The 23341-nt window shown below is 38.5% G+C and overlaps 2 protein-coding genes across 6 annotated transcripts in view; one reads left to right on the forward strand and one right to left on the reverse strand.

Annotated features, from left to right (window-relative positions):
• Positions 1-1362: 1362 nt before the first annotated feature.
• LOC146321346 (uncharacterized) lies at positions 1363-19275 on the reverse strand. Of its 5 annotated transcripts, XM_084726458.1 has the most exons (9): positions 17252-17347; positions 17071-17108; positions 11995-12052; positions 11253-11288; positions 9259-9294; positions 6544-6618; positions 6312-6380; positions 6046-6088; positions 1363-3853 (listed from the first exon to the last, which is right to left on the reverse strand). In XM_084726458.1, exons 3-9 carry the CDS (start codon positions 12041-12043, stop codon positions 3811-3813), a joined length of 351 nt encoding a protein of 116 aa, XP_084582584.1. In that variant the 5' UTR covers positions 12044-12052; positions 17071-17108; positions 17252-17347; the 3' UTR covers positions 1363-3810. The 5 variants fall into 5 exon arrangements, with proteins under 5 accessions (XP_084582584.1, XP_084582583.1, XP_084582585.1 ...); XM_084726457.1 differs by lacking the exons at positions 17071-17108; positions 17252-17347 and adding an exon at positions 19179-19275; XM_084726459.1 differs by lacking the exons at positions 17071-17108; positions 17252-17347 and adding an exon at positions 17491-17623.
• LOC146321347 (IgGFc-binding protein-like) overlaps positions 17936-23341 on the forward strand; it is a 30400-nt gene continuing 24994 nt past the window's right edge. The window contains exons 1-4 of the mRNA XM_084726461.1: positions 17936-18075; positions 20797-21957; positions 22711-22716; positions 23001-23329. Coding sequence (XP_084582587.1) covers positions 18033-18075; positions 20797-21957; positions 22711-22716; positions 23001-23329 — 1539 coding nt within the window. The 5' untranslated portion in view covers positions 17936-18032. The remainder of the gene's footprint in view (positions 18076-20796; positions 21958-22710; positions 22717-23000; positions 23330-23341) is intronic.

Below are 23341 nucleotides of genomic sequence, written 5' to 3' on the forward strand. Positions count from 1 at the left end.
TGAAAAAAACATTGTGAATATCTTTGGCACAAAAGTACATAATATGGGTTGTTATGGATTGATCTGAATACACAAGTGCATATGAACAAAATTATTTAACATTTTTTTCAGCAAAATTACACAAAAATACAAATATTTTGTAAATGTTTTTTGGCAAGTAACTGACTCCCAACCGCCACAACTATTTTTTTTTCCTTCTTCCTACACACAATTTGTAAATGAACAGTGGAGAGAAGACTTCACCCCTTAAATTCAACAAGTATAAAAAAAGACCATTTTGCCAAATACATTTTTTTTCAATAAGAGGCACAATGCAAATGCATAGCTCAATAAATCTGCAAATACATACAATATATTATATATTAAACTAGAAAAATGAATTTGGTAGAGTGGACCTGAGAGCTCAGTGCACTGCAACTTAAGAAAACAAAGAAAACATCTTCAATTTGATTAAACTTGTCTCAAAAAAATCCGTTTGTATGTTGTTCAGAATTATGTAATGGATTATAATCACACATGAAATACATTGTCAGTTAACATTTTACTGATACATTCAGTATCTTCTTGCTCTTTAACATTTCCTCACTATGTTAATATAAAAACCTTTCTCAGTTAGCATTACATATCCCTCAAAAAGTACTGCTGTTGCAAATTAGTTGTATAGGAACATAATTTATAGGAGATGGGGCTAATTTGACAGCACATATGCAGTAATTACCAAAGAAAGAAAAAATACAATCAAATATACAGTACAAACAAGTTACAAAAACAACTGTAATTGTTTGAGTTTTCTCACTTTAAGCCTTGTTTTGAAAATGCTGCACATGTTGTCAAATTGATGAAGGTGTTTTCTTTATTTGCTTGTACTCGTCTCTTTTCAGAAGTTTTTTTAAAGTAGCAGTGCATTGAGCTCTGGAGGCCACGGTACTTAAGCCTGAACAGACAAACAACCAGCCAGTTTAACAAAGAAAAAAGCACAACCTTTTCACACATACATCACATTAAGGAAGAAACAAAGCTCAACAGCTACATTTGGTACATTTACATCAGTAGTGTCAGAGGAGAGAGGCTTTACAGGAAGGAATAATAGAGTAGAGCAGGCTGGACCAAATACTGTATTTCTCTTTGGATTTTTGCTTTCTACATTTTGGCAAAAGCATTCAAAGAGAATACTCTGCTGCTAATGTTACAGCATTGTGTTTTGTTTGTCAGAAATAGTGAGTAAATATGAATATGTTGACTACAAAGACATAAAAAACTGAAATGTTTTGTACTGCAATTTTTGTCCAATTGTCCTCCCTTTGAAATGCTGACACATATTGAAGGCTGACTGGGCAACGCTGCACTTTTGAGAAGTAATACACACTTTACACACAGACTGCTCAAACACAAAGTGTAAAACAAATGCGCAGACAATAATCACATCTGCCAGTTTCTTAAATAAACTAGGGATGCATCATTTGCAGCACAGACCTGTAGTCACTGTACAGGCTGATTTGTTTTTGCTCTAAAGTCTGGCTGGACTGGAGCCAAGTCCTGCCCCCAGTGGCAAGATTAGCTGCAAGATTTAGTGGAAGAGCAAAGTGAGACCATGCTTTGACAAATCCAGTGTTTAACCCCGTGTAGCCCATCCCAGTGTTGCTACTCATGACACCACAAATACTGTCATGTCAACCAGGAGCACGTCTCCTTCCTCTTCAACCTTTGCTACAGAAAGTCCCTTCTCCGTATTAAAACAAATAACCAGTGCCGTGGGTTCTCTGATAGAACGCTTTCTTTCACAGGGCATGATTGATTTCCATTTAAATGAAAACAGAGAAGCCATCATGCGCCGTATGAATGAAACAAAGGCATTGTTGGTATTTTCCCAATCATCCCCAACACTTTATTTGATTCGTGAGATTTTATCCCTCCCTCCAACACCCAGCGTCTCTCTGCCAGCGTGTGAGGCATTAATCTAACTCTCTACAGCATTCAGAGAGCTATTTACAATCTGCAAGACTGAAGTGAAAGCCTTTCAAAACGAAAAAGAGAGGGGGAAAAGAAAACATCATCACTCATGGCGGTCGATTAATTCGCTGCCTTGCAAGAAGATGTTCACACTGGCTATTTCCACTTATTTCTTTTTTTTTTTTAAACTGAGGTTGAGAAGAGGGGAACAGGTTTTTATCTTCCTATTGCACTGCCTCCCGTCACTCCTAATGGGCCGGGAACAGAAGATGTCAGACGAGTGAATAGGAGAATGAAGTGAGCACTGGGCTGGCTTAGTGTGGATTAGCATGGTTTGTCTCACTCATCAACCATTTCACATAGGCAGGTCTGTTCGACACGCACAGAATCAAATGCAAATACAGATTTCACCGCATAGCTGGTGGGAATAATTTCTTGTTTCAGGTAGTAAAAAAAAAAGGGTGGGGGGGTTGTGGCTGTGCTAAATTATCCCTTTTAACAAAAGAAGCTTTAAGCCATATTCACTGGCTTTGATTTGGATTCCTCAAATAGAATCCAATTAGAAGGTTTGAATGTGTTCCAAGTGTCCCGGGTAAAAATCGTGTGTATATGGAGTAGAAACAGCAGGGACAAAGACAAAAGTATATGACAGTAAAAACAAACAAACAAAAAAAAACAACAACAAGCAAACACATATTGCATATGTATTGATTAGGGGTGTCACAATTTCAATTGTAAATCGAAATCGATTGAAATCAAAGGCAGGATCAGTGATTCTCACGGTGTTGTTTTGCATGCCGACCTGGTGGCAGGCATTAAGAACTCACTTGGTTTTGTGGGTCAGAGGCATCAGTGTTATGTTGAGACCATTTTATAACCAGTTAAAAACTCTTGCAGAATGTTTAACTACCCCTTATAGCATGGCATCACTCGTCCTTAAAATCAGAAAAATGCTCACATCAGTTCCTACACTTCCCACACCAAAAACTCTACTTTATGTCACATATTAGGCTTATTGAAAAGTCCACCTGAACCCTAAGCCCTGAAACCCGTATGGGATCAGGTCCACGTTTTACAGTCAGTCTGGGCTGGGTGGGGTCCTGTTCAATTACCACAGGTCCCAGGTCTGTTTAACATAATGTGCTATACCTGAATGGACCCTAGAGGACGCAGCCATGATCAGGCAGCACTGATCCTGATGAAATGTAACACTCGGTTTATTAAGTCCATTTCTATCAGGGACCATGAACAAAATACATCAGTCTCAAAAAAAGAGAAAAGCTGCTTTGTACTGGATATGTTCAGATTTAGCTTACTAGCTAATTTCTACCTACAGTCTCTGGTCAGGTGAAATGCTATCTTGTAAATAGCAATCAGCTGAGGAATCTGTCCTGATCGGGTCTGTGTCTCCCTGCCTGGTTCAGGTCCAACATTTCTCAGTTCTGTATGTTTTCAAATAATTGACCTTTCTGGTTCCGGTCTCAGGTTCAGACATTCATTTTTGGACCTGTGAAGACCTCCAATCACAAGGCCACCATCCCTAAAGTGGGACTGATGACTTTTTGCAAGTGAGAACATGCTAGTCTAACGGTGGCATTGCCGTAAGTGCTGAATTAAAAAAAAAAAAAAGAATTATGACCTTAAAATGACTAAAAAAAAATCGAATTGTGGGTTTGATTAATCATGACACCCCTAGTACTGACAAGAGTTTGTGTAAGAGGGAGCAGTGAACTGAATGGTGAGAAGCAAGCTGTTGTGCAAAGAAAGGTAACTGTCCTGAGTCAAAGAGCAGGAGATGACCTAGCCAGGGCATTCCTACTGTCTTGTCTGCGTGGTACAGGACTGCTACTCCACCAGGAACTAGACACCTTTCTGGTCCTGCTCTGTAGGCACGGAGTAGATCCTGAAAAGAGAGGGGGGACAGGGGAAAAAGGGGCGGGGGGTGAGACAGGGCAAAAGTATGTCATCTTGAAGATATTTTTAGGTTCTTCTTCAGTTTGTTAGCAGAAAGACAGAAGAAGAAAACAACCCTGCGTGTCAGAATTCAGGAAGCAGCATGTCTGCCTCATGCTGCAGGGCTCTGACAGGTGCACGGTGACTGCATCACCTCAAAACACAGCTCATCCCCAGGTGGGACTTATAAACCTGGCAAGGCACTGTTGATCCAACAAGCCAGAGGTTGCTGTGTGATTAAGCCTCTTTTCAGCAGAGCGATCAGTCAGCACCAAACACTGCCAGAGCTGACTGCAGCCCCAGGAGGCAGCCAGTAATCCTGTGGAGGAATTTAACCCTTGCAGACAGTCTTGGGTGTCTGTGCCACAATGACTGCTGCTTGGAGATCTCTGGAGACCAATTTGAACTCCTCGCCCCCTAACACCTCTGACCCAACCTGCAGGTCGTATATTGCTGCACCCCAGAACAACAACAACAAAAAAAATCTGATTACTCTGCAGAAAGCCGTCCATAAAGGTAACTGCAGTTAAATGAGCAAAGTGTGGAAGGGAGGCAAAACGTGAAGAGAGGCTGTCTTGACTTTGTATAACTGGTTTAGGCTGTTTCTGCTGTCTGATTGCTGTTGGCAGATTGTTGTCATGACGCCAGGATCGTGTTTACAGTATTGTTTTATTTCTCAGTAGTTGACTCAGTTCATGAGGTAAGATCTGGAACAGGTTGGGTCCTGTCCTGTTCAGTCGTACAGACTCAGCAGCACTGTCTCAAGGCTATTGTTTGATGGCTGAGATGGAGAGGGTAAGAGGTGGGGAGTGTTCTGCAGTGGCCTCAGGCCGGGATACTAATTGCTGTACATGTCCCGACGGGCTCAGATGGGTGGATCCTGGTTTCGTTTTGCCACCCGAGTGTTTTTCTCTGGTTTGGATGCCGTTGAGTATGATGAAGTAAGGGACATTGGCAAGAAAGTAGAAAAGGCTGTTACCCACCAGACTGGTTCTGTCACCTGCAGGCTGACTTAGCGTAAAGTGGAACATGTGTGTAACAGTATGTAGGCCTGCAGAGCACGTAGGAGGAAAAAAAATGTGTTCCTCTTGTTGAGTTTGAAATGAAGTGCTTAGAAGAGTTATCATAAGGAAGAGGTTATTATTTTGCCTTTTTGAATTAGTTTTCTTCTTTTTTTTTATTTTATTTATTTTAAATTTTTGCTTTTAATTCAGTTTTGTTTCCACAGTGGGTTTACTTAGATTTAGTTTTTTCATCAAACATGTAAAATTTAGTTTACTTATTATTAGTTTCTGTATCTGTTTTATTTTTTGTTATTATAATGGGGGGGTATTTGTCAGCGGCAAGACTTAAGACATTCAGACCAGGTATTTTAAGACAAACAACATTTGTGAAAGCTCACAGTCACCTAATTAACATATACACTGTCTCCTCATGCATGCGCTGACCAAATTGACAAAGAACAAAACTAAAGAAATTTCCTGTGTATTTTTATTTCATTTTACTTTTGTACAAAATACAGATTATTGTTTCAGTTTTTCTAAGGTCTAGACTTTATTTTTAAGCAGTTAACTATTTTTCACAACCAGCTTTAGTTTTTTAGTTTTAATAAACTACAATAATATTGTTACTTGGACAATAGATGGTATGCTTCAAATTAGAGCGGCAACAATTTACTGATCGAAAGAAAATTAGTTGCCAACGATTTTGATAATTAATTGTTTCAGGCATTTTGCGTCACATTACATTTTATAGATTAAACCTGGGGTTGTCAAAGTCTGAGACTGGGAGCCTCCTCTCAGACAAAACTTGGAAAATACACCCCCTGCAGTTTAAATGCTAAATTTGTTAAGTCCTGGATGTCTACATGATCATGATTATGTTATTCGAGCTCTTACACATCCAATAATTTAATCAATATAGTTATTTATTAGTTTCTGATTATATCTCTGAACTATCTTTTTAACTAAATCACACACATTCAAGCTATTCTATGTGATCTCCTATTGAAACCAATATAATATTCTTTTTACTTCCATTCAAGCCTCCCCTGAAACTGTTTGGAGCCCCCTGGGGAGACCTGCCACCCACTTTGAAAACCTCTAGACTTTGAACTCTGAAAGTGAAGTTATTTGGCCTTACCCTTGCTGCCGAACGTGCATGTGGCGCCTCACTAACATTATGGCTGTAAGAAAAGAAAAAAAAAAGGGAAAAAGGTCATGACTGCACAAGTTAAAAGTTCATATTTACTTAGGTATTAACAGCTTTACAAGGCACACAGGGAATACAGTGATTCCGGCCAAGCACTGAAAGGCTTTATAGCGGTGCATTTGTCAACTGTGGGAATCAAACAGGCACCATTTCACAGTTCACCACATTATGTCTCAACTAAAACACTGAATACTTACTGACTATTGCCGCAACTGAAAGAGTCAGCGCCGTCACTGCTACAATGATGACAATCAGGGTGAGCTGATCTACAAGAGAGAACAGTAAAAGGTTGGCTGTACATGTATTAAACAGTGGTAAGTTGATACCAGTGTCTGATGTTATGAATCCATAGATTCTTCTTTATTAGTATTTTAACATTTTAATACACTGACTGTACATCGCTAATTAAAATCAAAATACTTCTCTCACCTGATGGTTCATTTTCACCTGTAGTTTTATCTACAACTGAGCCAGAGGGCGGAGGGGCACGAACATTTGGAATATCTATAAGTGGTAAAGAGAACAAAAGAACAGTTAACAAAATTTACTTCATGTACAACATACATATATATATATATATATATATATATATATATATATATATATATATATATATATATATATACACATGACACTTCTTCATACCACTACTGTAAACCAAAGACAACAATAGCAGCAAAAGTCTGATCAAGATTTTTGAACTGACATTGCTGTTCATTATCATTGCTAAACTAAGTTAAAGATGAATGTGACTGATATCATTATTTATTTAATTTTCTAATTCTAATTCTCTGGATGTTGTGATAATATTATTATTGCGAATTCTTTTGGCCATAATAATCATATAGTGAAATTCTGATACTGTGACAGCCCTATAGACAGTCAATAAAGTAGGTTGAGTCTCTATTTAATATGAAGTGACTTGTTTCACCTGCCCACTCCTCCCCAGACTCAAGAATCAGGCAGGTTGCCTGCAGGGACACTAAACCTTACAAAAGCACAACATAAGCGTAACATTACACTTTTACAATAACAAGCATCGAGTCCTACACTTTAAGTTGATCAGCTGTTAACAACTGTCAACTGTCTGACAATGTAAAGCTATTGAGAAGCTAGTATTTCAACTTAGCATGTTTCCTTACAAATGGCAATTTTATGATTTAGTATGGTAAATTTATTACATATTTTCCTTTAAAGGAATAGTTCCACAATTTTAGAAATATGATAATCTGCTGTCTCACACAGAGTAACATGGGAAGATTGATGGAGACTGATAGTACTCTCATGTCTATATGGTAAATATGAAGCCAGCAGCTACGCTTAGCTTTGCATAAAAATTTTAAATGGAGGGTGACAGCTAGCCTCACTCTGACCAAAGACAGCAAATCCTACCAGCACATCAGCTCATTAACTAACAACCTTGTTGTATTCTGTACAAAAACAACAGTTTGTCGGCTAAGAACAGTCTGTCACAAAAACCCTGTTAAACCACAACTGGTGTTTTTAATACTTTGTTTTTGTAGCGATTAAATAAACAAGTTGCTAAACTAAGCTAACCAGGCTGTGGCTGTACCTTCGTATTTCATGTCAGTACCAGACATGAAAAGCATATATGAGAGGGGAGGGGCTTAAGATTAAAAATTAGTTCAACTATCTTGGGGTGACATTGGACTACATTAACCTTTAAAAGTCATGCGAAAAAGTTGTCAAACACTATAAAATTTAATTTTACAAAATATAATAATAATTTAAACAAATTAGGCCAATTCTGACAGTCTGGCTTGTAGTGGCATTTATCCAACTAGATTGTTTTGGTATGAATTAAGTTTTTGACATATCAGCTGTCTGCCTTCTCTTGAATATAATGGGACTAGATGGCACTCAGCTTGTGGTGCTCAAAGCACCAAAAAAAAAATCAATTTGAAAAACTTAACAGCAATGTTTCTTTCCAGAAACTGTGACCCAGTTCCTCAAGATAATCCACAGACCTTGTTGTGACCAGTTTCATGTAGGAACTATTTTCTTTCGACGGCAGGATCTCCCAGAACTACTTTTGTTTTATTGATTATATTTGGAAGTAAACTGTCTCTTTAATGCTGCCTGGACATACTGAATGTTGTTTTACTGATGCTATAGGTTTTCCTCACTTACAAATGCAACTAAATTTAAACCAATGAAATCTATTTTCAATAAAGTGCTGTGTTTGATAAAATCACACATTTCAGCATTCTGGAAAAACATTTTTTGGAGCTTTGAGAACATTAAAAACTTAAAATATGCTTGTTTTATGAGTAAGACTTTGAATGGGCTGGCCTTATCTCCTCTAAAGGAATCCAGTGAACTAGTAAAGTAATATTTCCCAAAGGTAATGATTTTGACTTGTGAGTTGCTTCAGCTATTTAAATGCACTTGTGGAAAAAGACATATGGAATTAAGTATATGTGTATACTATGATAGGGACCAAAATTAGCTTCTGCCCACAGCCAAATGGTTGGTAAATGTACTTCACTCACAGGCCAAACAAACAATTGTTATCTATGGTTTGGTAGGTAAACTTTGAACAACTGTTTGACCAGCGACTAAAAAGTTAATTTTGCACCCTGCTATGAGTTTGTGTCTACAGAGATGGTTACGTTTGAGGCTTCAGAGGAAATTGCAGCTCTTTGCAGAAAGGCTGCTCCTCCAACAGTCGACTGACTGCGGCCCTGCTCTAAACAGATCTGTAATTCTATCAAATGTCCATCAAGGCGAAGATGAGGAGTGACGGAGAGAGGCGTGGAGAGAGAATGAGAATGCCAATGTTGATTAGCTGACCGGCAGGATGGTGGAGATGTCGACGTGTTCATTGGCCTTTTGGCAGAATCCAAAGGGCCCCTCCAGGGAGCTAATTGATTCCATTCAAGTCTTAATGGTCGGGAGGGGGGAAAGCCAGCAGGGGCCGCAGCCCTTCACACATCTCACTGGCCTAGAGAATCCCTACACACAATCCTGCATTACTGACAATAATTACAGAGGCCATAACCTTCACATACTCTCTTCTGGACAGCTGCCATTACAGTGTTTGTGAGTGTGACGCATGAAGAAACTAGAAAATCCCACTGCCCTTCAATCCAATCCAATTAAGAACTGATCTAATAAACTTACGTGCTTCCTCAACTAGTAAATCCTCATCATCCACACCTGTGAAATAAGAAGAAATCAGATGTTTGTAAGACAGAACAGACTGTGAGCATTTTCAAATAATAAAAGTGTTGGAGTTCCTCCACAGTACAATAGACAGGATATAGGCAACACCTTTAATCCTTTAGCAACACTATTGATTGGAGGTTTCATAAAGACAGTTTATGACCGACAGTGTGAGAGCAAAAAAGATGAAAACGATAAACAAGAATCAATATTGTACACAGAAAACCCAAACCATCTTCACTGCAGGCAATAACAAAACTGCAAACAAGAACCGACACCAATAAACATGTGACCACAACTGTGGATAAATATCAAAACTCTAAATTAGAAATGAGAAGTGAGAAATGGGAGAGCTACAAGTTCATGACATCTCACAAATGCATGCAGCTCTCTTGTGCTCTTGTATAAAGTGAGTAGAAATGAAGACAGCATCTAGGAAAGGTATATATTTTTTTCCTTCCATCTATATTTTAAAGTTGTTATATTTGACACAGATTTCACTGGTTTGTGTCAACAAACACATCTGGCTTAATCAATGACATCTGTTAATTATTTCATGCATGACCTAAAGGACCCACTAACCTCACGTGAAGTCAAAACAAGGACGAAATATCAGAACTGACAACAGTACAAGACAAGAAACATGTAGGAACAAGCAAAGGACAGGAGAATGAAATTATTGTGGTGATTGTTTTCAAAACAAATTAGGGAAAAAAATGTTGCTAATGGTTGTGATCTCTGATGATTTTAATATTTAATTGAAACATACAACAAGTAGTTTTTGACCGATTACAAAACAGTCTCAATTTAATAATGTAATTGAACAACAACCAAACAATCTGATCTGAACTTGACAAAGCTTGACAGTACACAGTACTCATCACTAAAAATATTACTCCACCCAGAGTTTGAAAAGTTTTGAATGTGAATAAATCATAAACCACAATGTGTTATTTGGACTATGACCTCCAGTTAAGCTATTTTTTGTCTCTGTTAAAGTAACATTTATAGAATAATTAAACCAACTTTCTTTAATTAATAAGATTTATGTTGCTGCTGCTGTCACCAACCTGTTAGGCACGTGCCTCTCTTGTGTGTGACAAGCCAGAGAGAAAAAAGTTTTGTGATGCAGTGAGTACGTTGTGTTTGAAAGGCTAACACCAACATATACCGACTGAAGCAGGATATTTCATTAGATAAAAATATTCTGGGAATTTTAGAAATGATTGCATCTGTCTTAACAACAACTATGGAGTTACTGAAAATGTTTGGATCACACAGAAAATCTGCTCAGATGCTCCAGCATCCTGCTTCAGCCGTGCCAGCACCACTAGCTCAAAAATACTTGTGAAGTTAGCGGGCGTAGTAGATTATATCTCTCCATGGATTTTTTTTTTCTCATCTTAGTTACAGCAAAAATGAGCTTACAAAGCAGTTTTGTGCTTATGTGTGTGGAATTCATTTAGTTTGGGGAAATCCCAAAATCTCTAGAAAGCATTAACGTTAGCCGAAGTTGATTGGCTGACGCAACAGGGACTAGAAATTATGTCTGTTGCTATGTCGTTACTAAAGACTGGCCTACTTGCTGGAGGTGTAAACTAGGTTTCATGACACAGGAGTTCTAGTGAAATGACTGTTTTCCAGTTATTAGTCAGTGTTTTTTCATCAGGTAATTTTTGACGTTATGTGGTTATGGAAATGAAAACATTACTGCTTTTTTCCAGAGGTGCCTCCAAAATCAACACAATATGAAAGTTTCTTGTAGCGCCTTTAAATAAAATGCATTTGGTTGTGTCCCTGTGTTGACTTCAAGCAAGAACCAGTTAGAGATGTTACAGTACACTTGTTGTTAACCTTATATAGCACCATGACAACTGTTCCCAGCTGATTTTCACAGGCTTTACGTTTATATTTTATACTTTATATTTTGTGCTGCTGTTTTTCCTCTTTACCTCCATCAGCTGATCCTTCACTCTCTTCTGAAACAGCTGGAAAGAAAAAAAAAAATTAGAGCACATTCACAATACTAATGATCAGGGTTGGATTACTAAAAACTATAATCAGCCCAGATTCCATCTGAAGAAAAGAAAAGGGAAGATTTGTGGGACTCAAAGTTTTGGCTTTTTTGTACTATAAGGTGCAATAGTTTCAATGATTGTGTTTGATGATTTTGAAGTAATCCAAAAGTATCCAGATTAGACTACATTTTTTTAGTACAATGGATTGTTTTACTAATTACAATAATTGCCATGTAATTTGTATTCAGTAACTGACTTACTTAGTCAACCCTGCTCATGACACTGTTTTTAAAGGTTAATAGTGATCACACTTCTGCTCCAGAGAACTGTTTCATTTAGAAGATGGACTGTACAGCACAAAAAGTATTAAGGCTACAGTAAGTTTAATGGTGCACTTGTATCACAGGCCTATCTGCTGTTCTTTTCTGGTGTCTGGTATCTATATAGTGTTGCTAATTTAACCGTGTTTCTCTTTAATGTTATTCTTATATATGCGAACACTTTGCTGCACCTTCTCTTTTAGGTGGCTGTATAATTCAAAAGCATAAGTGCATACATTAATTTGCACAGACAGTGCACATACATTAGGTAGGTGAGGAAAACATGCTGGCACTGGGATGCAGAGACCCTGATTAGATGTTTATCACCTGAAAGCGTCACAGAGATGAGAACATACCAGTAGCAGCTGGCAGCAGCAGCAGACACAGGAACAGCAATCGCATCATCTTCAAATGCTGCGGGGGAAAAGGAAAGTTAAAAATATCTGCTATTAATATTCAGCCATTGATGTGTGTGAAATCTTGGTGTTTTGGTTTAGAGATAGCGCATGATGGAAAGCTGCGATGCTGTCTATTATTGGGGCTCGTCTGGCACTTTGAGTTTCAGGATCACATACTGCTAGTAGTCAGTGGAAAACTCTGAATTCCGACCCAACAAGTACTTGTTCTGTTTTTACTGGTTTTAAAAGTATGCACGCAGATCGAGATTGTAATCTGAGGTGGGTGGCGGCAAAAGGGTTAGTGAGAGACAACCTTGTTTCCCATAGTGCTCAGCAGAAAAACTGCTCTGAGATTTCTGTCACAGTCGGCTGGCAACAAGTGTCTATTCAACATTTTCCCATCCCTGTGCAATGCCCGGGTGATTTACCAGGTGTTCAGCAACAAAAAAAAGTGTCCAGTAACATCCACTGGCAAAACAAAAAGAATCAAATAAATATTTTTTGTTTGTTTATCGTAACCTGCTAAGCAATACTCTTGTCATGCTAATCGGGAAGGAAAATCTATGAGCATCAACTTTATCTTATCACAGAAATGAAGGGATACACTTGCATTGGCTTGGATTTCTTTTCTTATGTGTGTGTGTGCTGTTGTTCTTAATGAAAAATCTCACAACTTCCTCATGGCACAGGGCCCAAAAAAACCCTACCTCCGTTCCTGTCACCACCACCACCACAACATAGATGTGAAACACAGATGTTCTTGGCCCGCCAAACAAAGCCCCAGCTGTAGCCAACACAATGTGAATGGTGATATTTTTAAGTGGGAAAACATGGGAATGACCTCTCTTCCAGTCTAGGTCCCAGATAAAGCCTCACTGGTCAGATTTAGCCGGCTGCTTGAGATCGGGAATCAATAGTCACTCATGCAATGTTTGATACTGTACACACAGAGGGAATACTCTTGTTGACCTTTGTGCCAAATGCTGTATTGTAGGCACCTCTTCATTGTTAGCCATGCCCATTGTATCCTTGTTTCCTCCATAGTTAATGAATATGTGGAAAGAACTGAGGTGACCTGCATTGTCACAGAAGCAATATGTAACAATTGTGCATCCAAAAATTAGTACTACATTCAAAATAGAGTTAGAGTCATAGATGGTGTATTAAATAGGTTGAAAAACTATTTAAAGGACAAAATCTGTACAAAGTTCTAAAAGATTAATCATAAAAATCTGTAAAATATAAATGGAATAGAAGAGAAATTGAAAAATGGAATAGAAATTTCAAATGAGGACACTGCAGCTGTAGTGTTGCTGTCAGAGAAGTAAGTATTTCAATTTAGCATGTTTCCTTCATCTCTGATGGTCATATCATGGTTATATTATGATAAATTAGAGTAAATATACTACAGACTTCTCCTTTAAGGTGCAGACTATTAAACAAGGCTCGGAGCAAACCTCTAAACACCCCCTGTTACACCCCCACACAGCATTTACCAACTTACTGTATCCTACTCATCGCCACAATTTAAGGAAGTGGGTTATGCTCACCGTACGGCGAGAAGACTCAAATTACCATATCTGGTGAATGGCAGTGAAAAAGAACGGAGGCACGAGTATTAAGAATGGAGACAGGAGACTAGTAATCATCTTTCAGTAAGGTGTTTGACAGCTTTACGAAAGACCCAGGCATAAGGAAACAGGCCAAAAACTCTAATCTCATCTATAAATGCTTCCATGGTAGTTGCTGATGTCTAGAAAACTTCCATGTGAGACAAATGTCCACCCTGTAGGGCCGCGCAGGAACGAGCACAGCCCAGTCCACAACAAGATTATCTTCATGCTAAATTAGCAGAACAGCATTAAGAACTATTTTGGTTGACTATATTGGAAAAAGATGTTAATCACACAACTGAGGCTGATTGCAGAGGGAGTGTAGTGTGGGCTGTTCTGGCCTCTTGAATAGCTGCAGTAAATCTCCAAACGCAAACAACCTAAGAAGCTGCAAATAAAATCCCCTTCTGTATCCAATTTGCTTTTCAGAGTCGCTTTGGGTGAAATAATAAGCTGATCCAATTTGGAAATATTTATCAACCCAGTCCACTGCCTCTGTATCAAAATGGCTCCTGACGCCTGTATTATTTTTCAAATTGGGTAATATATTCTTGTATATTTGAATGCCGATTGAATTTGTTCTTTAATACCAGACCCAATTTGCAACATATAATAACCAGCAGCTTGCTTATGAAGCAGACATGCCAGCTGCCTTCTGGCTACAGATGCAAAGATCATAGGAGGTAAACGTAGATTTCTACAAATCATAAAACTGGACTGCAGTGCTGCAAGAAAGGCATACACTGTACTGTTGCTAGAGGGTGAAAGTGTCTTGTTTTTGTTTCATTTCCCCCTGACAGGATTAACTCTGAATCTCATACCTGTCTGGCCAGGCCAGCCCACAGTACACCTAAATCTTGTTTACCAGGTTTAATTTTGAATGATGAACACTCCGCTCCTTCCAACCCACCCAGTACAATCTATATCAACAAAACACACACCCGAACAGCCTGGGTTTACTACATGTATATAAACAGAACTACATGCAGAGACTCAGACTATCTCTTTCTTATCTGCTTGCGCTGATAACAGCTCCCTGCTCACACTCTGTGCATCAGTGACACAACTTTGACACCAGCGATAACAATCACAAACATGCAAAGATATTAGAGTTTACTGTGGCCCAGCCGAGAGAGTTCAGAGGGAAACAAATACAAGTGAGAAAAATTGAGAGAAGATAGCAAAGAAAAACTTTGTGATTACTGTGAAGATGTGTCAAAGCTACAACAGACTTGCTCTAAAAAAGAAAGAGCTCAACAACAAGGGAAAGCGGAGCACCCAGATCATTTGTTATTCATTGCCATTCAATTTTATAAAAGTGGTAGCTCACTCTGGTTCAGTGAAGAGAGAAAATATTCTTATTGAAATGTTTACTCAACTCTGCCATGTCTACTAGAGCTGTTTATCTAAGTGGGCTTGATGCAAATTCCTTTTTTCCTTTAACATAACATACTCTGCTACACCACTGGACCACAAACAAACAAGGAAACTAATGGTAAAATAAAAATAAGACCACAATACCTCAGTGAGTGCCATGGGAACCAGTGAACAATCCACCATTGAGACACAATGAGTCTGACTAAGCAGCTACGTCCAGTACAAGTGGTTTGAGGATGCTAAACATCAGGCCAATGAGGTCAACAGCGAAACAACTAAGAGGATATGAGAGAGTGCGTTGGAATATGACAGCCATGCTCAACACGCATATCCTGCATTTGCCTGTCCCCCTCCCTTTCTTTCTGCCTGTGTGTAAAACTATAAAACTAGTGAGGAGACACACAAGAATGGCCAGATATGATCCTGCAGTTGCACCATAAATGTTGGCATATTCAACCTCCACCATGATCAAAGCAGACACAAACAGATTCAGGACATGAACACAGGACAGGACTCTTGGCACGTACACCTCAGATTTGACTTTTTATCAGATGGAGACAAAGCCTTGGTTGTTCTTTGTTTTGTTAACAGCACTATCACAAGACATATTCCAGTCAGTCACATTGAGGGGTTTCACAGTCCAGTCTATCTGAAATGCAGCCTCATCGATCCTCCAAGAGACAAGCAACACAATATGCTTAAAAATACTCTGCAAATATGAGATGGAAAGGGCTCAACAGAGATTTAGTGTCCCTGCATCAATTCTTGAAACTTCCTTGCAAGAAGTGTGATCAGCCGTGAAACCAGAAAAAAACAGGCACTTGCAAATAGGGTTGGGCAACATATCGATATTATATCAGTATCGTGATATGAGACTACATATCGTCTTAGATTTTTGATATTGTTTTATTATGTTTACGATTACAGTAAAGTGATGTCAATTTCTGAACTTACCAGACTGTTCTAGCTGTTCATTATGTGCCCTTATTACTGGTGATTATTTATCACAAATCTCTTGTGTGATAATATTTTAGGAAAGAACAAATCTCCACAGCATTGTCACAATATTAATATTTAAGTATTAGGTCAAAAACAGAGTGCAAAACTTTTCTGTCTACCAGCCAATTGGCTAGTGAACGTCCAAATTTTAAAACAGCCACTCAGTAGATTACTATTGTTTTTTGGATGGTGAATGAACCAAATCCACCAACCACTTGTAAATTAACAGCTGGTGGCTGGTGACAATTTTGTGCCCTAGTCATAATTATTGTGATATCTGATTTTGTCAATGAAGACTAATCTATAACAATGTATCTGTCATCATATGTTTACACCATCTGACACATTTATGGTATTTTATTTTAGAGAAAATGTATATATTGAGGAACTGCCAAAAAACATTAAAATATTGTTTATAAGCCATATTACCCATACTTGCAAGCACATTATGAATGACACATGTACACAGACACACAGGAAGTTAGATCATGGGTGCTGCAGTGGGACAAGTCAGTTTTTTTTTTAATCAATTTATTTTTTTTACCTAAACTTCAGTAACTTGTTTCCTTAAGGAAAAAGTCTCGACTTTTTAAGGGATGAAATCAAGTTATTGTCACATTGACTCACTATGTGTTGTTTAGAGCAGAAATGTTAGTACTATTAATATCTCTTACTGCATTTTAACTCTGCTGGCTTTACGTCAATTCTATTTCATCTAACTTCTGATTTCATTACTTTTGTTCTGTTTTTAATCATGTTATTGTCTTAGTTTCCTTTTTTATTCTTGACTTCTATTTTTAGTCTTGTCTTCTCTTTACTACTGCATCATTTAACTGTTGCTTTCTTTGTGTTACTGCTGACATTGAATTATTGTATCTTCTCCTTCTATCACCTTTGAGGCAGATACTTGCCTCTCTGCCTCGACTGTAAAGCATTTTGGCTCAACACCTGTTGTTTTTAAATGTATTATATAAATAAAGTGGCCTGACTTGAAATGTCTCTCCGTGTCTTACAGCGCCAGAATGATACAGAAAATAAAACTCACGTGAACTTGCGTGAACTCGGTGAGGAAGCCAAGCAAAGCTGATGACAATGGATGAGATAAATTGATTAAAAAGCACGAGACAGTTGTATTCTGATGCTCATTAGCTTTTACGAAAATGTCCATTAGTAAATTTTGTGTATGATTACGTTACAAACAAGTACTTTAAAAACAAACAACATACCAACACGGGGGGGAAAAAAGACAGCTCTATATCAAAAGTTGAACTCCGTTTGTGGAAAATTAGGGTTTTCAAGTCATATCCTTGTGTGTTTCTTCCGTCTCTGTCCTGAAACTCACCGCAGCTGTAACGTGCCGCGCCGGGTCGGTCGATGAGACGCAGCGTTAACAGGAAAAGACAGCTTTTACTGTTGAAACCCTGACATGCAAAGTTGGACAATTTCGGGGCAATTTTACTCTCACCTACAAGGGGATTCACAGCCTCCTCATTTTACGTTGACATGCCCTTTGTGTCTACCGCGGAAAATACCCTACGTGTGTCTGTTCAGAAGTGCTGCCTCTGCTGTTTCCTGAAAACTTTAAAGTGCAGATGCTGAACCTCAAAGCAAGAAAACACACTAATGTAAAGCAGCGATAGCCTATATAGCAAATTGCCACACATTTTCCCGTAAATGCGAATAATTTAATGGACCAGAAGTTGCATAAAAAGGCACATGAATATTTGAATAATACATTTTTCCACTGGAAGTTACGATAACTAATTAATTATGAAGAACACTTGGCAGGCGTCGACAAATGATGACGTCCACGTCTAGTGACTGACAAGCTCATCAAGCACAGGTGTGCTAAAGGACGTCTTTATATGTCTGTTGCTAGCTCATCAATAAGTTTCTCTGTTTTCTGTTTTCCCTGGCATGCAAAACTCCTAAAATCTATTAGTTGTAGGGGAAAGAGACTCAGAATATTTGCTCCATTCATGTAAATCTTCTTGTTTCAGCATAGTAATGCAGTTTGTTCTGCTGTTCCTTTTGTGCTTCTTGGGACATGGTAAGTGGCTCTTTGTTTGTAGGTACTGGGCTGCAATTAAACTGGACTGAGACTCAAAGGTCATGTGTGCCAACATCACAGTATAACCTGACTGGTTTTTCAATTAGTCCTTTCTTTACTCGGCTATGTCCATGTTTGAGCTGTGACTAATGATTATTTTCATTATTGATAAATCCACTTATTTTCTCAATTAATCAATTAGTAGTGTGGTCCATAAAATGTCTGAAAAATGAGAAAAAATGTTAAGTACTGTTTCCCAAGGCTGGAGGCGATTTCCTCAAATGTCTTGTTTTGCTCACAGCCCAAAAAGATTAGGGCTGTACCAGTACCAGTATTGGTCTTATGCTGTGCTCATAAACTTGTACTCAAATACAAAAAACTGACCACCACACCCACCTTGTTTATATGTCTATATTCTGTATATTGGCCAATATCAGGCCCCAAAATCCAGTAACTGTTGGGCTCTATAAGAAACCAAAAGATATTCACATTTGAGAAGCTGAAATCACAGAATTTGACTTTTTTGATTTTTTTTTTGTTTCTTAAAAAATACTCAAAACAATCAGTAAACCAGATAATTGGCAATGAATTTGATAGCTGACTAATAATTGGAGCTCTAGTCCTTTTTTTTTTTTTTTTTTTTACCTTTACTGCTACTTGCATTTGGCTGTTCCTCTTTCACCTGCAACACTCAAGTCTCAACAGTTCTGCTGCTGTGTACCTTGAGAAGTTCTATTTGTCTAGTTTTGAGTGATGAATGGGGTGTGGTTATGTCCCAGCTCGCAGAACAACAAAAGAGAGCCCACTAATCTGTGCCCTGTTACAGGGAATTATGGTCAGTAATTAGTTTCTTGAGAAGTCTTTAGCTGTCTTCGCTGTGCATTGGGACGTGATCAGAAGGCATCATTGTATGTAAAATTAAATCACACCACACCAATAAATCAAAAAATAAAAAAAATATTACCCCTTTACTTGTTTCTTATTAACTTTAGCTACTCATTAACGGTCAGTCCATAAAATTAATCATGTACAATAGAAAACAGTACAGTATTATGCAAGGAACCTTACACTAATTTAAAGTATTGGCTGAAAGGTGAACTTACATTTCAATGAGCTGTTGTTCAGAGTTGACTCTATGCACTGCTGGTATGTTGTTGCTCCCGCTTCAAGATCCTTGTTATCATGGAGTGAGGCTGCACATTAACACAGGTGTACTCCTGCAGGAACCAGGAACTATGTGCTTCATTGGCTGCTGAGCTTGTTGAAATATGACACCACCACTCATATCTCAGTTACACAAGCAGACCTGCTGTGCAGACTGGAAAACTTGCTCAATGCCCTCAGATATTATCACTTCGCTTCAAGTCTATTGTTTACTGTATTAAAATTGTCAACTGCTGTCAGAGTAGCCAATCCGGAAGTCATTTTCTATTGTTTACTCTTGATGCACATTTCCTCACTGTAAGGGAAAAAACTATTTTAATTTTTAAAAAAGTTGGTGTCCAGGCTTCCTTAAAATTTCAAGTTAACTGACTTTGAGAAGACAATTATCCAAAATAAACTTTTCTAGTCAAATAAACTCATTTAGTCAGTTGTGCTTGAGGAAAAAATTCCCACAAAGAACTTCTAGCTGTTCCTGTTGGAGCTACTTTTTTCCAGCATTGACACAAAGAAAGTATGTGAAAGTATGTGAACTTAAGTATAAGGGGTTATGGATTTCATTTTCCATCATATGTTTTCTTCAAACTATAAAAAAAAAAAGTCTCAGGAGAACTTTAACTCAATGATGTAGTTTACTAATATTCCAAATATTTCTTTAGGAACTTAATGAGTTGATTGAACTTTGTACAGTACATTCATCTCATTTCAAGACAAAATACTTGAAAGAGACTTAGAAGAACTCATGTTTAGAAGTTATGAAGTGTTACTGAAGAAATACCAAAATTTTTAAAGGAGCAATACGTAGCAATTGTGCGTTCAAAAGTAAATTGTGGAATCCAGATAGCGAGTTGGAGCCATAGACAGTATAGCAAATAAGTTGAATCCCTATTTAATATACAGTCTATGGTTGAAGCACCTTGTTTTCCCCCTGCCCCCTCCTCTCCAGACTTGAACACAGCATTGTAATTTAAATTGTCTGTCAAGGTAAAGGTAAGCTTGTTATCCTGAAAATAAAAGCCCACTGCTCTGAAAATACACACTGAGGAGTTGGAGAAAAGAGACTACCTGCCTTTACTGCTCAACTTAACTGTTTCATTGTTTAACTATAAACATCTACTTCTTCTAAAAGATTAACAATTTCTTACAACTCCTTAACAGATGCTAACTCATCCAGCAAACATTCTGTATAAATTTGAACTCAAATGTGAAATAGTCAAACAATAATACAAGTTACAAACTGGAATAGATATTTCAGAGGACTCCACGGCAGTGAAGTTGTTTTCAGAGAAGCCAGTGTTTCCATTTAGCATATTTCTTTAATCTCTGACATATCATGGCCATTTTATTGGAGTAAATATATTAGATTTCGCTTAAGTTTAATTAACTTGAATAATACTTGTATATTAGTGTTAGTGTAAGATTAGTTGATTCCACTAAATTCTTTGTTTTCTTGTTTTGTTTTATTTTCTTTTAACAGTGCTGCAGTTGTGATGTGGGAGTGTATTGAAATGGTTTATATTGACTAAGAAGTTAAACTCAATTTTACATCCTCCTCTGCAGGCCTGTCCGGGGCCAGGCCTGGTAAGAAGTTTCTGATGATGTTCCCCCCTCATAATGACCTGACAGCAAATGTTAGCCATCAAGTAACCATCACAGCCACCGGTGTTTGGACCTCAGTCACCGTGAAGGTTCTGGAAAGCGGCTTCAAGCAACTCATCTTCCTCTCCGCTAGCCAGTCAAAGAGGATTCACCTACCGCTGTCTGTGGGAATATCCAGTGATAACTCCTTCCACCTTCTCAGTGTGAGATCTACATGGCCTGTGACAGTACTTGCCTCATTCTGTACCCACACTGGTTGTGACCACAGCCTCCTTCACGATGAATCCTCCTGGGGGACCCACTACTATCCTGTTACTCCTGACTACTTCCCTAACCAGACTGCTGTCAGCCAGATGGTGATCACGAGCTCAGACCGTGAGACATCAATTGATATCTTCCTCTCAGGAGACGTGCACTTTAAAGGCAGTATGTACCCCAGTGGTACTGTTCTTAAGTTGCATATAGGGAGCCTGCAGAGTGTTTACCTCCAGAGCAACTCCAGCTTCTCTGGCTCAGAGCTGACCTCCCAAGAAGCTGTAGGTGTCGTGGTTGGTTTCACCTGCTCCAAACACACACCTGGAGATTGCTTGTATGGATTTGCTGCACTGAAACCAGTCTCTCACTGGAGTTTTGATTATGTTATACCTCCCTTGGTAAACACAGGAATGAGTTCAACAAGCTTCCTGATGGCAATGACTACTACTGACTCTGACGTGGACATAACCACCAGCACCGCACAGGAGAATGTGTCTCTTGTCGGTGGCATTATGAAGGTCATCCCTCTTTTGACATCAGATAAAATCCACATTACAAGTGACAGTCCTCTTCAGCTTGTTTACTTGAGACCTGACAATGCACAGCATCCTTCAACTCTAACAGTGCTGCCATCTGTTGATGAGATCTGCCAGGCTGTACCTATGTTTGATTCAGATGATATAAGCAAGGAGCAAGATAACAACACTCAAGCAGGAGATTCTAAGTCTGGTGTTAAAATCTCCCAGAAGCCCAAGTTTACTCAGCTGCCTGATAATGCAGAGCCCAGTTTTCCTAATGCCAACACAGATGTGGGACTTTATCTGAGTACCATGAGCAGGCAACTATATCCAGCAGCATGTGAGAAATGTATGTACTAAAGGGACAGTTCACCCCCAAATCCTCTTACCTGTAGTGCTATTTATCCATCTAGATATTTTTTGTGTGAGTTTCTGAGTTTTGGACATATCAACCATAGAGATGTCTTCCTGCTCTCAAATAAAATGGCACTAAATTGCACTTGGCTTGTGGTGCCAAAACATACAATTTGTGTTGGTCAGGATGTAACTGCTGACAACAAGGTCTGTGAATTATCTTCAGTAACCAGGTCAGGATTTCTGGAAAGTGACATCGCTGTTGGATATCTCAAAGTCCTTGCGGGAACGTGGTTGCAATGTAATTTTTGTGTCATGAAATTCCAGTCTGTTTTCACCAGCATGTTATTTTAAACATTGCTGGTATGTTGCCCCAAGATTTCCACCACTTTGGAGATGTTGTGACATTTTAGCCACATTGTAGCAAAGCCGTTTTATAAATACAGAAAACGTCATGCAGAGGAAGTTGGGCAGATGGTGCAAAAATACCAGAGAATACCGTTTATGTTGTAATGGTTCAACAGTATAGCAGCACCATAATTAATGGTAACGTAACTGTAGTTTTGCAGGAACATCAATATGTCATAAATGATACATCACAATCGCAATGCTGTGGGGACATACTGTGTTTGTAGGGATGTAGGAACTGCTTTCTTTGTTCAAGAAATAAAGTAGTTCCTACATGAAACTGCTCACAGCAAGGTCTGTGGATTGTCTTGACTAACTGGGTCATGTTTCCTGGAAAGAGACACTGGTGTTGCATTTTACTTTTTTTTTTTGTTGTTGGTGCTTTGTGCACAACCAGCCAAGTGTCATCAAGTTCCATTATAATGGAGATAAAGCAGGTGTTTTTATGTCCAATATAGCTTAAAAACGTAACAACTCAAACCAGAACAATCTAGATGGATAGTTCAATAGTACAAACGTGTTTTTGAGTTTGAAGATGAATTGTTCTTTAAGGCTGAATGACTTTGCATTACATGTTGAGCATTTTGTGGTTACACTTACATGTACACTTAACTTGTCTTTCTGTTTCAGCTTCTTGTGAAGAGTTGCATTGTGGTCACAAACGGAAGTGCTCTATCAAAGATGGAAAACCATTCTGTTCTGTGAAAACTAAAATATGCTCTGCATGGGGTGACTCTTATTACCGCACCTTTGATGGAAGAGATTTTGTCCTACAGGGAAACTGTAACTACACTTTAGTTCAGACTACCTGCATGGGCTTAAATGCTTCGGTTCCACTGCAGATTAATATAGCCAGAGCATATTTGAACAGTGCCACTGTCTCCAGCATCCACATGGTGCAGATAAGCGTCCAGGACTATAATATCTCCATAGTTAAAGATGACAAAAATCATGTTAGGGTGAGTGCACTG

The sequence above is a fragment of the Lutjanus erythropterus genome, chromosome 9 (genome assembly GCF_056507025.1).
Source record: "Lutjanus erythropterus isolate fLutEry1 chromosome 9, fLutEry1.hap2, whole genome shotgun sequence".
NCBI lineage: Eukaryota > Metazoa > Chordata > Actinopteri > Lutjaniformes > Lutjanidae > Lutjanus > Lutjanus erythropterus.

Coding starts and splice junctions, on each gene's coding strand:
- LOC146321346 (XM_084726456.1), bottom strand. CDS start 15,209: ATGGTGGATTGTTCACTGGTTCCCATGGCACTCACTGAG. Junction 6,381..6,543: donor AGGTGAAAATGAACCATCAG/GTGAGAGAAGTA, acceptor TCTCTCTTGTAG/ATCAGCTCACCCTGATTGTC. Junction 3,854..6,045: donor ATGCACGTTCGGCAGCAAGG/GTAAGGCCAAAT, acceptor CTCTCTTTTCAG/GATCTACTCCGTGCCTACAG.